The sequence below is a fragment of the Mesoplodon densirostris genome, chromosome 15 (genome assembly GCF_025265405.1).
Source record: "Mesoplodon densirostris isolate mMesDen1 chromosome 15, mMesDen1 primary haplotype, whole genome shotgun sequence".
NCBI classification, from domain to species: Eukaryota; Metazoa; Chordata; class Mammalia; order Artiodactyla; family Ziphiidae; genus Mesoplodon; species Mesoplodon densirostris.
The window spans coordinates 64177407-64193817 of record NC_082675.1 but is presented as its reverse complement, the minus strand read 5'-3'; the positions used below and the strand labels follow the sequence as shown (position 1 = coordinate 64193817).

The following is a 16411-nucleotide window of genomic DNA, read 5'->3' as shown; positions in this document are numbered from 1 at the left end:
GTGAGGATCTGAGCAAGCTAAGCCGAGAAGCTGGGCTCGAGGAGAGCGACCCTCACCCCAAACTTAGGAACTTGCCCAGGAAGCGAGTGGGAAGAGCTGGGTGTCTGCGGAAGACCACACAGAAGGGGAGAGTCAGGACGGGACAGAGTCGCAGTGGAAACCCCGACCGCGAGCGAGAGTGCAGAGGACCGCGGGCGACGGGCCGCGAAAGCGGATGTGGCGCGGGGGGAGGCGGCCGGCGCCGCGGGAGTCAGAGAGCGGCGGTGGAGCCGCGGAGCGCGAGGCAGGCGGGGTGGACTGAGCGCGGAGGGCTGAAGACCGCGAGGGCGGCGCAGACAGGTAAGTGGCCTCGTCCTCCGCGCTCGGCCTCCTCTCCTTTGGGGAAAAATGGGTTGAAAGGAACTCCAGGAACTTCTGACCGCCGTCACAACCCCACAGCTGACCCCTACCTCCTCCCCTCCCCTCCCGCTTTAAACGCACACCCCTCACCGTTTGTGGGTTTTGTCAAACTCTCCCACCCTGTCCATCCCTCCTCCTCTCTCCGCCTGACCCGGGAGGTTGAGGTAAACTGTCTCTAATTTGTTGCTAAAAGATTAACTGCAGAGGGCAGGTCGATTTGATTAAGGCAATTAATCTTTGGTTACAATGTGCTAGTGTCATTTGCGTGCGTGAGGGCGGGGAGGGGGACCGTATAGAGAGAGAGAGAGGAAAAAAAAAAGGCTAACGAGACTTTTTGGAGACGCTGTGGAAAGAGGCTACCCTGCCCGGGACTGCGGCCACGTCTTCGCTCCCACACCCCGCAGCCCCGGAGCCCACGCGCGGTTTCAGCACTTCCAAGCCGGGACAGCGACTCCCGAGGGCGCGGCTAGTAACTTCCGGGTCCCATCCCTGGAGTTCACACCTGGCAAGCAGAGGCTGGAGCTGACCAGGACGAAGGGTACACCCTCCCCCTTCCCCATTGCCCAACCACTGGGCTTCCCTTTCCCCACTTCAAAGCAGGATTCCGGCCAAATACAGCCCCCCCACATCCTCAAGACTCAAGCCCACCTGGAGGCGGGAAAGGGAGAAACCCCCAAACGCTCCTAGTAAAGTTCCCAAAGCTGGAGTTTTCTCTTTTCGTGAATAATTAACGCTAGTCATAAATAACTGATGGAGGCAGTGGAGAAAAGGAAGAAGGAGGAGGAGGCAGGCGAGAGCCAGGGTGGCCAAAGAGATCGAAGGGTTTGTTAAAGGACCATTAAGTAAGCCTTGCTGGGAACGGTATTCCTCTGTAGATCGCAGAGAGGTTACACCCAGGCACCCCAGCGGGGGTAAAAGCAGGGAAGCAAGGCACCCAGGGGAGTGGGGTTGTACTGACCAAGCCCGGAGCGCCTACCCAAGACCCAGTCTCAGCACTTGACCCATTCCCTCTCCTCTATCCAGGACTCATCTTCCCAGAGCCCTTTGAACTCTAGTCATCCTCTAGCCATGTGTCATTCACATGCCCACACCCAAAGTGCAGAAGTTCTGGGCTAGATAGTAGAGGCCCAGGGGTGAACCTAGGCTTTGAGCTCTGTCAGTTCTTCCCTGGCCTGTGGCAAGTCCTGCCCACTCCCAGTTTGCAGGCACCTCCCCAAAGCCACCTCCTCACTCCATCCCAGACCATACCATTTCATTCTTTTCAAAGTGGTCCAAAATTTTGGGACTTCAGCCTCTTGCTTATTCATTCTCATCTTACTACACCAAACCTTGAAGAACAGGGTAGTGTACACACACACACACACACACACACACACACACACACACACACACAGCTCCATGCTCTTCCCTTGCCCCTCCATCATCTCCAATTCCTGACTTCCTTTGAGGGTCTTAAGCATGCTGACCTCTGGCACCTTGTGTTTGCCCCACCTCTGAACTGAGACTCTTAGGCAGGGGTCTCAGAATCTGGAAGAAAGCCTAAGAGGAAACCCTTGCTCCTAGGTTGGAGGCCTATGCCAGAGCCTTTTGGCCCCTTTAGGAGACACTGGCCTCTCACCAGATGGCTAGCCTCAGGTGGCCAGTGCACGCTTTCAGAGTGAAACTCCTGAGGGCCCTTAAGCTGAGCATCCAGCACAATCCTTCACAGGGCCTCACTGAGTCCATTCCACAAGCAAAGCCATGTCTTGTCTTTTCCGAGTGCAACTTGGGATAGGCCCTGGGAAGAAAATATTGTAGACTGTAGTAACCACCACTGGCTGTGAGGTTGGGTTCCAACTTGGGGGCAGGCAGAAGGCTTTTTGTAGCCTTTCCATTGGTTAACAGCTTCCACCACCCCCACTTCCCTAAGGACCAGCTCTGACTATACCAAAGGCCAGCCTGGCTTTTCTGGGTGGGAGCAGAGAGTAGCTTCCAAAGAGGAAGGTTGGTGGCCAAGCCTCAAGGAGTCTAGATTTTAAATGAAATTTTTCTCGTCTTTATGTGATATGAAAGAAAACACTAAAACCAGTTTTATTTTCTCACCCACTTCATCCCTATCCCAACACTCTCCACACCCTGAGCTCTTACCTTTTAAAGAACTGGGAAGTTCTGAATGGGGAAGGGAAAAGGCAAGAGAATAGGGACAGTTTTAGGGAATTGTCTTTCTGCCTCAGTAGGGATACAACAACCCAGTAGGGCTGTGAAACTAGACAAAGGGGTGGGAGGAAATCAGCCCTGGAGCCATGGGTTGTTTACTTCTCATATAAAATATAACTCCCCCAAGCAGGAAGTTACTGCAAACATGTATCAATAATGAATGAATCTCCTGTAATAAAATACTTACATAATTAGCACAAGTCAAGTGGTTGCATTATGTTAACCTTTTGCAACTCTGAGATGGAAAATCTTGCTCCAGAATTCCTCAGAATGCCATTTTCATTCTCAGGAGAGGGTGAGAGCCAAGCGCTCACCCAGCTTTCCACTTCGTTACAATATGGTTTTCCATTTCTGAACCAGAATGTAAGTACTTCTGAAATATAACAGAAAACTCTCTTTGGTGAATTCAGAACAGTCATTAACATTCAGTTTTAAGTGAATGTTAACAGTAAATAAAGAAATCTCTTGATTGTAATCATAGTAACAAAGCAATAATTACCCAGTAGGTGGTCATCAGTAATGATAAATGTATCATTATTACTGTGTGAGTCTGGGAACTCCGTTTTGGAAAGTACTTCAGACTTTTTAGTAGCATGGCTGGTTACAAAGCATTTCTTAGCCTGCAAAAGCCATATAATTTTATACACAATTTAGGTGAAAATAAATTTAAATCTGTATATTACATTTTTAATTTCAAGTTAGTAATTAAAGTTGGGTCATTATATCTCCTCTGAAACCCTCAGTGCTCATCTCCACGGTTTGTTTGTACAATTTGTTTCTAAGACACCCAAGGTTACACAGTTCTAAAAGATGGAAATTTTAATTATTTGCCAACCTTAAGAGTTTGTCAATGATATCATAATGCATCTTGAAAAAGTGTGGGATTGGTTATTGTCTTTGATCTGGTTAGCTATGCTTTCACTTTGAACCTCATGAGGGAAAGACTTTTTGCTTAAAAAGTACTCTTAAATACACAAAAATAGAAAACTCCTCTGAACATTCTCTCTGAATTTTCACTGGTTGCTATTTTTTCAGGGGAAAAAAAATCAGTGACTCAGATTTCTACCCCCTCTACCCTGGGATTTATTTTGCTATTATCTAATTTCACCTTTTGCTACCACTGAGCTAACAACTGCAGGCAGGAGGAAAGCTGAAGGCATGATTCTTATTGGGCAGCCTGAGAGCACATGATAGTTTAATAATGTATTAGCTAATGGGATCAAGCTTGATGGCAAAGTAGAAAATTTTCAAATGGGGAGGGGTGAGAGGGAAGAGAACAGGAAAGGGGGAAAAATGCCTTTATTTCCCCAGGAAATAAAATCCAATGTTCCCTTCACCAGCGTCTCTGGGGAGATGTTAAATGTATATCTATGTCATTTTCTCTCTTGTGACCTGTCAACAGACAATTTACAGCCCCTCCCCCTACTCCTACTCCTCTGCTTCCCCTCCCCAAGCCTTAAAAGATCCTGTTCCACACCCTTTCTGCATCCTCAGCCTCAGTTACACCTTAAATTGCTTCCCTGAAACAAAAGAGCCAGTGTTTTGTGTGGTTTTTTTTTAAGCCTCAAACAGCATTTCTTGTTCTTGGTGGTAGTTGGAATCTTCATACAATTAAAGACTCTTTTGCATAAATCCACTGAAATACTTGCCTTAGTTTTCTCTCCCACAATCTCTATTTCTTGCTCCACTGTCTCCTTTTCCTTTTCTCCCTTTTCTCCTCTCCCTTCTTTAGGAGTGGCAATCAAAAAAGGCAAGCATCTTTCCTTCTTATTCATTATTACAGCAGCATCTTTGAGACGCATCTTTGCCAATGAAAACTCCATGTAGATGCCTATCCTTTTGTTGTGGCGGCCTAGGTTATTCAGGAGCAGAGACAAAAGCCTGAAGTGATGTGATCTAAATGAGCTCTGGGGTTTTCCAGCTGGGACCACCTCCATTTCAAAGGACCCCCTCCCTCCCAACATGGGGAGGAGGGAAGTGGAGGGGGCTGGTACATATGTGAATGCATGCACAGAAAGAGAGAAAGGAGAAGACAGGGAAGGGAGAGAGCCTAGTGGGCTATTCCTTATGCCAATGTCCCTCTTTGATGCACATTCGCAGGTGTGTTCAGGAAGCATGCATCCGTAGCCTATGTGTGTCCTCAGGTATTTTGTGTTCCTTTGAATTTTATCTTGGTCAACTAATATTTGCTAAGTAACCATCAAGTATACCAAGTTCATGTTCCATTCTGGATTTTATTACTTCATGTGAACTATGTGCACATGTGAGTTCTTTGCTGTGTTTACAAGTTTGTGAGGACTTGTCAAGAAATGTGAATTCTTTGTTATAAAAGAAGAAAGTCCAATAGCAAATGTTTCCATTAGTCCCTGGCCTCTGTGAACTGGTAGGGTAAGAGCTTTCTCTGCCACTGACCCAAGGACAAGTTTTCTTGTGAGAATGGTTTCCTCTGATTAAGGGGAATTAAGCCTTCATTCCTTCTCCTACAGTCTTTATTTTCTTATTAAGGTGTTTGTTTGAAAGGTAAGAAAGAAACTACTGATTCCCATAGTCATTGGTGCATGAGGAACTCAAGGGGTCACTGGGGCAGGGATACAGTGCAAAATGTGTTCATTTTCTCTTCCCTTCCTCAATTATGGTTTAGATTTTTAGGTTTGTGCTCTCATTGTACTTCTCCAGGGATACTCTGACCCCAGGAAAAGGGTTCCCATTTATGGACAGTATTTATTAAGAGAAGGCTCAGAGGCCTTTCTCATTTCTTCTATGATTTCCATAATGGATGAGTTTTGGTTTGCTCCTGGTCCTTGGTTTCCTTCATATAACTCCAGCCAGAGCAATGGAGGAAAAACCAGGGAGTCTAAGCTGGGCTTGCCAGGCTTTCTACCCTCTTTTGGGCAGAAAGAGGGAACTGAGGGCTATCAACAATTATTATCATTATGGCCATTACCATTGCTAATTTTTGTTATCAACTTATTTTAACTTGGTTAAGCAAATAGTAGCTAAGGTTCTGGCCACCTGTATACAAAATAAACACTAGACCAATTAGGGGGCAGGGTAAAATTTTATGAAAAGGACTAAGATTCCTCCGGGGAATTTGGTTCCCTCTCTGCTCACCATGAAACTAAAATGCCTTTGAAATCTTTTACTCTGGAGCTATTAAAGACTTCAAACATATCTTGTAACAGTACAGGCCTAAGCATGTCTCCATTCTCCGAGGAAGGTGCTTTTAAAGCTAGGATGTATTAAATGACTACTGTGTGCCAAGCATTTTACATATATTATCTTATTTAATTCTCATAATACCCCTGTGGGCTACATATCAACCTCCTCATTTTACAGATGAAGAAACTAGGGCTTGGGAAGTTTAGGTATCAAAGCAAAATTCCACAACTAGTAAGTGACTGAGGAGAAATTTGTACCCAGTTTCAATCTAACTGAATCTCCTGTACTTCCTGATATGTGAGAATTCTTCTGTACCTGGTAGTTTTGCCAGCCTTCCAGTTTCTTTCCGGGCCATGCAGGTCTACTTTTGCAGACTTGGAACTAATAGGGAAACCATTTCTTACCCTACCTGATGCAGAAATACCAATGCCAAGGACACCTATTTCAGGGACACAGAAGCAGTAATATTCTTGCCCAAGAGCTGAGAATGGGGTAAGAGGGAATGAGTGAGAGAGATAGAAGCTGTTTCTTTGATCTGTAACTGTCATGGGTTCTCCAATACCCAGGCTTGGAGTAGAATGAGAGGGAATATCTGGCGTCTCTAATTTTAATGAATTTATATTAAGGCCTTTATCTTCCTTTCGTGTCAATGCCGAACACAGGCGTGGGGGTGGGGAGTGGCTGGATTTCTCAGTCCTTTTAGATGGAGCAGGTGTGGCAGAAGTACGGAGGTGTGTTTCTGTGTCGCCCCTTGCCTCTTAAGTCTGCAAGGCCATGCTGGAGCCCAGAGCCGAATCTAGGGCTCCGATGATTGCAGACTGGGAGGCTTCTTCCGGGAGGGCCTTGAACGCAGTAGGATCTGCTGCGCCACGGAGCTCTGCATTCGCTTCAGCACCGCGGACAGCTCCTCGGCTTTGCCCTTCCTCTCGAACCTGCCGGGATTCCCACGCTGCCTCTCGGAACAGTCTGCTTCCAAAGTGGAGGGCATCCTGACCAGGTTTGGGTTCGCTTCAACCAATTGTTAAAAAAAACTGCAGCTAGAAACCTCCATCCACGCTGCTGCAACCGCCGCGTGCGCCTTCATGGAGGCGGCGCTCCTCCAGTTCCGAGGGAGCCAGCTCGGTTTGTGGTTTTCCTTTGGGTCCGGTGTATGGGCTCCTTTACCTGTCCCTGGCCTGGGTAAACCGCAGCCGCTTGGAACGGAGATGAGAGTGGAAATGCTCTCCTCCGTGCGGTGATAGATCATGCAAACGGGTGACACCAGTTTAACCAATAAAACAATTTGAATCAATTAGCCGGCTGAGGAGAGTCCCGAGGTGTAAAATGCATGTCTGCTCGAATAGGAAAGCATTGATTAACTCGGCCCCTACCCGCTGCCTCCCGCCACCGCCTGCTCCTCCCTGCTGCCCACCTGCCAAGGTCTCAGGGGGGCCAGGACTGGGACTGACAAGGAACAGGCGCCCCTGGTCCGGAAAAGGAAATTGGAAGGGCAGTGGAGAACCATCAGGAGACCTGTTCAAACTTAGAGGACAGCAAAGAATCAGAGAGATAGTGAGTGACAGAAAGTTGCTCACAGGCTCAAAAACGTATAAAAAGACTGTAATTCCGAAGTCCAGCTCCAGACTGATGGTGAGGATTTGCTGGACCACGGAGTCTGGCTTTGAACAATTGTTCTCCACCTTCACCTTCCAAAAATATACTTGGCCTGACAGCTCAAACAGGCACCCCAGACTCACTGGGGAAATAAAATAAAAATGCTATTTTTTAGAATTATTTGTGCATAAGTACTTAACCTAACATCACACATTTCTCTTTCCAGTGACACTTCTTTGCATTAAAATAAAGTCACAGGTTTGTATGGCAGTAAGCCACCAAGCTAATGTATAAATGTTTATGTTGAAAGATGAGGTAAGGAGTGGCTACAGGTACCACTCAGGCATGGATTCAGTCCTCAGGGTAAACAAGGATGGGAGGGAAGGCAGATTCATCCAGTTTCTCTTTTCAAAAAAATATGTTTTTACAGACTTTTTTTTTTAAGTAGGGATCTGTAGGGGAAGAGGAGCCTTTGGGGGGCAAAGATAGAAACAGCGAAATAAAAGGAATAAAAGCACCACATGATCTGCCTTCTCAGCAGCGACCATGCATTTTCCTGAGGTACATTAATGAGGTGATAGGACTTTTCATTTCTCCCCATTTTCGGTCTTAAAATCTGCCCCATTTTCAGGCTTTCTTTCTAGCAGCCTGGGCTCTAGGAAGTGTAAGCAAGTCGAGACCTCCCTTTGTGGGAGCTCCTGACCTCAGAGAGGAGGAATAACCAGTCCGGGCCCCAGGACCTTCAGAAGAGCAGGCGTGCAGGCGGCCTTCAGCCTTCCGCAGGAATGAATTCGTGAATGAAAATGACGCTCTTTTGGCAAATGAGCCAGGCAGGCATAGTGTGAGTTTCCCTTCTTCTAGGATGGGGGGCTTCGAGGGCACTAAGGAGGGAGCATTCAGTTGACTTCAGCCCCTTAGAACAGAGCCTAATTAGTGCCGATGGTGACTTCAGAAACTAGGAGTTGGGTGAAATATTATTTCACTGCCGTTTGAAACTTATGCTCACACAAACGTTACAATTTTCATGGCTCTGAAACTGTGTTTTCTGCTTATTAATTTAAAATAGCCACAATTCCTGTATCCCTCACTTTTTGTTCAATTGACTCCCTTTTGTTTTATTGACCTTTAATGAAGTGTTAAGATTTCACACTTTCACACTTGAATTTAGTGATGGTTTGTTGTTGATACTATGATGTAGTCCCCGTTGGGCTTCCGGGTTAGTGGAGGTTGTTCTTTCAACCATTTCTACAGTACGACTGCCCAACTCTAAGGCTATGTGTTTCACCAGGCAGCAATCGAAAATTCAGCTGATAGTAAGGGAAAAACTTAAAAGATCTTCCAGTCCAACCCCGTGTAGGTATTTCTTCTTAGAATGTCCTCTAAATAAGCAGCTTCTTCCATTTCTGATAAACGAGAGGTGGTCATTTTGACTCCTAACAGCTGATCAACGAGGAAGTAATATACTGACACTTCACTATATTGTATGTGTGCCTTACTTTGGGAAGCTATAGGAAATGGTCTTTTCCCATCCTGCTTTTACTTCTTCTTCTCATTAGTATTATTACTATTTTCCTTTTTGTAAGGGTATGTTTCTACAGAGTTCCTTGAGAAATTTACTTCTCTGGGAGCATTGGCAACTTGCTCAAGTGCGGGTCAAGGCTGGGGGCCTCCCTGCTTTCCTGTCTCACCTTTTCCTTGTGCTGAAGTGGCCTGCATGGGTTTTATAAATGGGATGGAGAACTATTCTGAATGAAGTTGACTGACGAGTGCACACATGCACTCATTGGGGTCCTCACTTTATTGCACACTTTCCAAAATAGAGAATGCCACTCTGTGTCTTGTCCTAAAAAGGCAAATGTGTGTTCAAAAGTGAAGACGTTCTCCACGCTTCCTTCCAAGTTTTTAGATTGAGTACGCTTTGCAGAACGCACCCCCCCTGCCCCGCCCCGCCCCGCTTTTCTCATTTCACAGTTTCAAAGGAGCACTGAAACTATTCTATTCTCCGGCTAACTGTGAACTGTGATTCCTATATCTTCGGAGACACAGTGAGGCTACTGATTTGCACCGCGTACCTGAGAGATCATTCGCGAAGGAGGGTGGCTCAGAGAACTGAGGGGAGGAGACAATAACTGGCAGGGATACAGTCAATTTAGAGGCGTCCTTCTAGAATCCGGGGCCTCCATGATCCAGGGCCCCGGGATCAGGCAGACTATATAGCTTTCCACTCCTAAATCAGATCTACGGCTCCAGCACCACTGCTGCGTTTGCTCCATGGAGAGGTTGTTGGCAATTGCGGGTTGGTTAGGTGTTAGCCTTCCTGCCTGCTGAGAAAGGATCTCGAAGCTGCTCGCTCTCCCTTTCGCTCTCCCCCCTCCCTCCCTGTAACATGCCAGCCCTTTAATGTGGAGTGTCAGGGAGACGGTGACGTCACCTTGCCCGCTGGGTGGCGTCCCTTCGGTCCGACACGAGTTCAGAGACAGAGAAAGGCGCTGTCAGACTGCACTCCACCTGGGGCTCGCCTGCCGCGGGTTTCCGCGCGCCCACACTTTCTGCGGTCGAGGGGACGCCCCGCAGCAATTCAGGCGGTCATTCTCCGCGGGCCGGGGTACAAGCGCCATTAGAGCCGACTAGCGCCAGGATCTTCACGCGGAGCCCTCTGAAGTCCCGCCCGCTGGATTCCAGGACCCGCTTGGATGCTTCGCCTCCGAGCGACCTCGGAAGATGGGCCGGCAGCCACGCGCGTAAAGACAGCTAGGGGTTACCAGGTACTGCCGGAACCAGCCGGCCCCCACTCGGCGCACAGCTCGCGGTTCATTATTTGGGATCCCGAGCGGCGGGATTTTCCGGTTAGGTTGGGGGCAGCGGAGGGCTTCGGTAGTGATTGGTTTGGGAGCCTGGGGGGTTAAGTTGAGGGTCGTTGGCTCGTCAGTCAGATAGGGAAGTTCGCCAGCTTTCTTTCTCAGTTCAACTAACTTTTAATTGTCTCTTCTTCCCTCTCTCTCTTTTTAAAATCCCCCAACCTAAACCCTCTTATTTGTGTCTCTGCTCTGACAGGAGTCTCTGGGAGAGCCTGGGGTGAACGTGGAGCACACCCAGTAGGAGACACTTCTGCCCCGTCTACAGCTGCTCAGGCTGCGGGTCTCTAGCCAGCTCCCCGCTAGGCCAGGCCCGCTGCGCTCATTGCCATTATCCCAGGGTCTTATTAAGATAATAAGAATCTTGTTTGGGAGGGGAATGAGGATTGAAGGACCATTTGGCAAAGTTAGGGCTGGTTATATCCGGCCCAGGTATCACTGTGCCATTTAACACCCCGTCCCCTGGAAATATTGTCTCTGATCCATCCGAAGTGACAGGCCTGGCTTTCGTCTCGTTGATCGCATCGAGGTTTGTTCACCCTTCCTGGAGGCCACAGAACGTAATGAGAGCTGAGGATCCAGGGGTCAGAAGGGCGAAGGTTGTCGGGATAGAGGTCACAGGGGCCCAGAGAGGACCAGGATATGACAATTTGGGTAAAGGGGTACACTAGTGTATTCACTGAAATCTCTGTAATAACAAACTCCAGTGCCCTTGGCAGAAAGTGGTGATGCGACGGCCACCGGTGATTTTCCAGGGCAAACGATAGTCTTAGCAGCTGCCCTGGACAAGTAGCTGTGCAAAGGTCACTGCCAGTTTCGCAGGGAATGAGCCGCTTTGCTTGTTTTGACTTAGCAGTGTTGTCACAAAGGTTTCTTTCGCTTGCTTTTTCTATATTTTCAATTTACTGGCTGTTTTCCCCCATTAAGTATCCCGGTTGACCAGAGATGACAGGAATTTTACCGCAGGCCCAACCCTGGGCTTCGGCTTTCAGCGCTCCCGCAGATTACCTAGTCCAAGGATTATTTCTACCGTGGGGCACTTCCCCCCACCCCCAATAAGGTAAAGAGATATCTACATAGATCAGAAAAAGAAATGTCACAGAAAGTGGTTCACCTTTCAACTAAATTTGCCTTTTAAAGCCCATCAGTCATGATCCCCAAGAATTGTTCAGTTTCTTTGCACTGTTTCTGGGCTTAACACTCTTGCCTGTACTTATTTGCTCATTGTCATGGAAATGACAGGCAAACAGTTTTTGAATATCTTCAAGCCTACAACTTCATCTTTTAAAGCCACCTATTGGAACCGGAACTACTCAATTTTAGCAAGCAGCTTTTTGAACCCTTGAAAGTGAAACGCCTGTTTGGGTGCAATTTTGCATATAGGTTTGTACATTTTCCCAAAAAATTTCTAATTAAAGTATCAAAATATCTAATGGCAAAGGTAAGGGAGAAGGGATTTCGTTTTGCTTTAATGAGCTGTGTCTCAACCAGTAGTGAATTTCCCCCAAGGAAACCACAGATGCCACAAAAATTACTTTTTTAAAGGTTTGGGTTTTTTTTTAATCAAAATCAATCTATTTTCAAGCAAATGCGACTGGTCTCTCTTAAAATTTGGGCTTCAATGGCTAAGCCTCAGTTTTCCATAACCTTTATAATCTGTACTAGTTACCACTGTCATCATTACTTCCTAATTTATAGCAGGAGTGCCATTTTATTCTAACAGCTTCTATAAATCGGGGATAAGGTTTTGAGTTTCTTAGGAACTGACTTTTTAAAAATTTACTTTGGATATTTAGACCCGAAGAAAAGTAATTCCAAATTCCTGCATTTCCAAAGGATGACCTTGAGGAAATTTAAGAGATGACTTCCTTGTGTCTGAAACTTGGTTCCTTTGCCCAGTGATAATTATATCTTAACCAAAGCAAGGAAGTGATTATAATTCTTCAGTTAGCGACTCAACCCACCCCCGCTCTTTGTAAACTGAAAAAGCTCTAGTCAACGCTTTCTCCTTTCCCTTCCAGTCTCCAAGGCCGACCCGGAGGGCTCGGCCCGGGCTTCCGCGGCGGAGGAGATGGCTTCCAGCCCTCTGCCGGGGCCCAACGACATCCTGCTGGCATCGCCGTCGAGCGCCTTCCAGCCCGACGCGCTAAGCCAGCCGCGGCCGGGCCACGCCAACCTGAAACCCAACCAGGTGGGCCAGGTGATCCTCTACGGCATTCCCATCGTGTCGTTGGTGATCGACGGGCAGGAGCGCCTATGCCTGGCGCAGATCTCCAACACCCTCCTCAAGAACTTCAGCTACAACGAGATTCACAACCGCCGCGTGGCGCTGGGCATCACGTGCGTGCAGTGCACGCCGGTGCAGCTGGAGATTCTGCGACGCGCCGGGGCCATGCCCATCTCATCGCGCCGCTGTGGCATGATCACTAAGCGTGAGGCTGAGCGTTTGTGCAAGTCGTTCCTAGGCGAAAACAGGCCCCCCAAGCTGCCTGACAACTTCGCCTTCGACGTTTCGCACGAATGCGCCTGGGGCTGCCGCGGCAGCTTCATCCCCGCGCGCTACAACAGCTCCCGCGCCAAGTGCATCAAATGCAGCTACTGCAACATGTACTTCTCGCCCAACAAGTTCATCTTCCACTCCCACCGTACGCCCGACGCCAAGTACACGCAGCCGGACGCAGCCAACTTCAATTCGTGGCGCCGTCACCTCAAGCTCACTGACAAGAGCCCCCAGGACGAGCTAGTCTTCGCCTGGGAGGACGTCAAGGCCATGTTCAACGGCGGGAGCCGAAAACGCGCGCTGCCCCAGCCGGGCGCGCATCCCGCCTGCCACCCGCTCAGCTCGGTCAAGGCGGCCGCTGTGGCAGCGGCTGCGGCGGTGGCGGGAGGTGGCGGACTGCTGAGCCCGCACCTGCTGGGGGCGCCCCCGCCGCCGCCCCCGCCACCTCTGGCCGAGTTAGCGGGCGCGCCGCACGCGCATCACAAGAGGCCGCGCTTCGAAGACGACGACGACTCGCTGCAGGAGGCGGCTGTCGTGGCCGCCGCCAGTCTTTCGGCCGCCGCCGCCAGCCTCTCGGTGGCCGCGGCCTCCGGCGGCGCCGGAGCGGGCGGGGGAGGCGCGGGGGGCGGCTGCGTGACGGGCGTTGGCGCCGGCGCCGGCGCGGCGGCTGGCGCCAAAGGGCCACGCAGCTATCCGGTCATCCCGGTGCCCAGCAAGGGCTCGTTCGGGGGCGTGCTGCAGAAGTTTCCAGGCTGCGGGGGACTCTTCCCGCATCCTTACACCTTCCCGGCTGCAGCCGCCGCCTTCGGCTTGTGCCACAAGAAGGAGGACGCGGGCGCCGCGGCCGAGGCCCTGGGGGGTGCGGGCGGCGCGGGCGCGGCGCCCAAGGCCGGCCTGTCTGGCCTCTTCTGGCCCGCGGGCCGCAAGGACGCCTTTTACCCTCCCTTCTGCATGTTCTGGCCTCCGCGGACCCCGGGCGGACTTCCCGTGCCCACATACCTACAGCCCCCGCCGCAGCCGCCCTCGGCGCTCGGCTGCGCGCTGGGAGAAAGCCCGGCTCTGCTGCGTCAGGCCTTCCTAGACCTGGCCGAGCCCGGCGGCGCGGGCGGGAGCGCCGAAGCGGCTCCCCCGCCGGGTCAGGCCCCTCCGGTCGTCGCCAACGGTCCGGGCTCCGGCCCACCGCCTCCCGCGGGCGGCGCGGGCGCTCGCGACGCGCTCTTCGAGTCGCCCCCGGGCGGCAGCGGCGGGGACTGCAGTGCTGGCTCCACGCCTCCGGCCGACCCCGGCTCCGTGTCCGGGGCTGGGGCCGCGGCCGCCGGAGCGGGCCCCGTGGGTGCCCGAGTGCCCGTGCCCCACCACCCGCACCTCCTGGAGGGGCGCAAAGCCGGCGGAGGCAGCTATCACCATTCCAGCGCCTTCCGGCCGGTGGGCGGCAAGGACGACGCAGAGAGCCTGGCCAAATTGCACGGGGCGTCCGCGGGCGCGCCACACTCGGCCCAAGCGCATCACCACCACCACCAACAACAACCGCACCAACACCACCACCACCATCATCCCCCGCAGCCGCCGTCGCCGCTGCTGCTGCTGCCCCCGCAGCCCGACGAGCCGGGTTCCGAGCGCCACCACCCGGCCCCGCCGCCACCCCCGCCGCCTCCGCTGGCCCCGCAGCCGCACCACCGAGGCCTTCTGTCCCCCAGTGGCACCAGCTGCAGCTACCCCAGCGAGGACAGCTCCGAGGACGAGGATGATGAGGAAGAAGAGCAGGAGGTGGACGTGGAGGGCCACAAGCCCCCCGAGGGCGAAGAAGAGGAGGAGGAAAGTCGAGACCCCGAGGACGACGAGGAGGAAGACGAGGAGACAGGGGTCCTGCTAGGGGACCCTTTAGGCGGGGGCGGCCGATTCCTCCAGGGCAGAGGGCTGTCGGAGAAGGGGAGCAGCCGGGACCGCCCGCTGGCCGCCGCGGGCGCTTTCCCACTGGCCCTGAACTCCTCCAGGCTGCTGCAGGAGGAGAGGAAACTGGGTGACCCCGGCGGCTCGGACCTGCCCCCGCCCCCGCCCCCGCCGCTGGCCTCCCAGAAATCAAGCGGCGGCCTTAGCAGCAGCCCGGGCAGCCCGGTCCACCATCCATCACTGGAGGAGCAGCCCTCCTACAAAGATGTAAATATCCCCTTTAGGCTCCTTCAAGCTAATTATTATTATTTAAATGCACCTTTAGGCTGAATCGGTTACATATGCGCAGGAAAGATGAATCACCAGATTTCCCCACAGAAATGAAATATTCAGTGTGTTTGGGAGGGCTTCTTTCCTACCAACTGTCCTCCATAAAAATGTGGTTTCTGGTCTCTCTCTTACAAAGCCTCTCGAAGGCCTTGGGGCCTCTATTCCCCCCTATATTTAAGTTGGCTGCTTATAGAAGTTGGGAAAGACCCCTAAATTGACCAAGTCCTTCCTCTAATCTACCAATCTCTTTTGCCCAACTCCCTGCCCCCAGTTGAGCACAATTGTTCCCCCAGAAGCAGTGGGACCACAAAACTGGTGAAGTCTGAATGATCCTATCATTTTTCTTCTCTGTAATTCAGTGCCTCCCCAAACCATGACCCAGAAAAGATCAAAAATACATTGACTTCAAAAGTTAAATTCAGTTTTATATGAACTGCTTTAATCAAGGCTTGAACCCAAGAGGTCTAGCCAGAATGGACACTTCTGTAAGACACTGTGTCCAGTAAAACAAAAGGCAGGCTCTTTAGCAAGACTGGCTTCTCCCAAACCAATCTCCACCCACATGAAAGTGCTACCTGGGGCCCCTAAAGACCAAAGCTAAATTTAAGTGGCTCAGCATTGTGTTCACTCAAGTGTGCATAGAAAACACTCTCAAGGACTTCAGAGTGAAGTGACTGTGTCCTAATGTAGTGTAGATGTGACAAATGATGTGGCATGTTGATTTACAGAGTGTATAATAGGTGCATATTTAACATACTACTTCGTAAAGGATAGTGCAGGTACGTGCGGTCGTACACTTGTATTTAAGCACAACAACTATTCAGAGAAGATAATCATCAAAAAATGAAGTCTCCTGAGGCTCCATGGAGTCACTTTTATTGATGCTTCTTCCTGCTGACTGTTGACATTAGCATATGGTTTCATCCAGGCATTGATTTGTGTCTCTAATTCTTCTCCATACAGAATCAGAAAACTAAGGAAAATAACCAAGTTATTTTATCTACAAAGGATGACAACAACTTTTCAGGTAAAAGAAAGTAAGCCCCCAGTTTTCTTTCCTGCATTTAACCATTTCTGTGAGACTTACACCCAGCATCTCCTGCCCCTGCCACCATTCTGTGGGTTTTCATCCATTGAATTTTGTGGGGTTTTTTTCATACTACAGTTTATATTTTAATGGGCAGCATTTCTGTAGTTTCCAAGCAATGGCAATTTTCCAGATAACAGCACTGTTGCCCCCGATCTCAACATACGTCTTTGCATTTAAATGGCATCAGTACTCTAAACATACACAGATACATAAATACATGTTAAAATTCTTGGATGTCTTTGTTTCCCACTTGTCAGTACAGATTCACTTGTAGATTTTGTGTTTTGTTTGATTCTAGATAAGAACAAGGAGCATAGCTTTTTCATCACAGACTCTGATGCTTCCGGAGGAGATTTTTGGAGAGAAAGATCAGGTAGGCTGGGACAGATAGAAGGAATG

General features: G+C 50.3%; 1 protein-coding gene across 2 annotated transcripts in view; it reads left to right on the top strand.

Annotated features, from left to right (window-relative positions):
- SKOR2 (SKI family transcriptional corepressor 2) overlaps positions 1-16411 on the top strand; it is a 51946-nt gene continuing 35535 nt past the window's right edge. For both annotated transcript variants that reach the window (XM_060119044.1, XM_060119045.1), the window contains exons 1-4: positions 1-339; positions 12224-14859; positions 15886-15949; positions 16311-16385. In XM_060119044.1, coding sequence (XP_059975027.1) covers positions 12274-14859; positions 15886-15949; positions 16311-16385 — 2725 coding nt within the window. In that variant the 5' untranslated portion in view covers positions 1-339; positions 12224-12273. The remainder of the gene's footprint in view (positions 340-12223; positions 14860-15885; positions 15950-16310; positions 16386-16411) is intronic.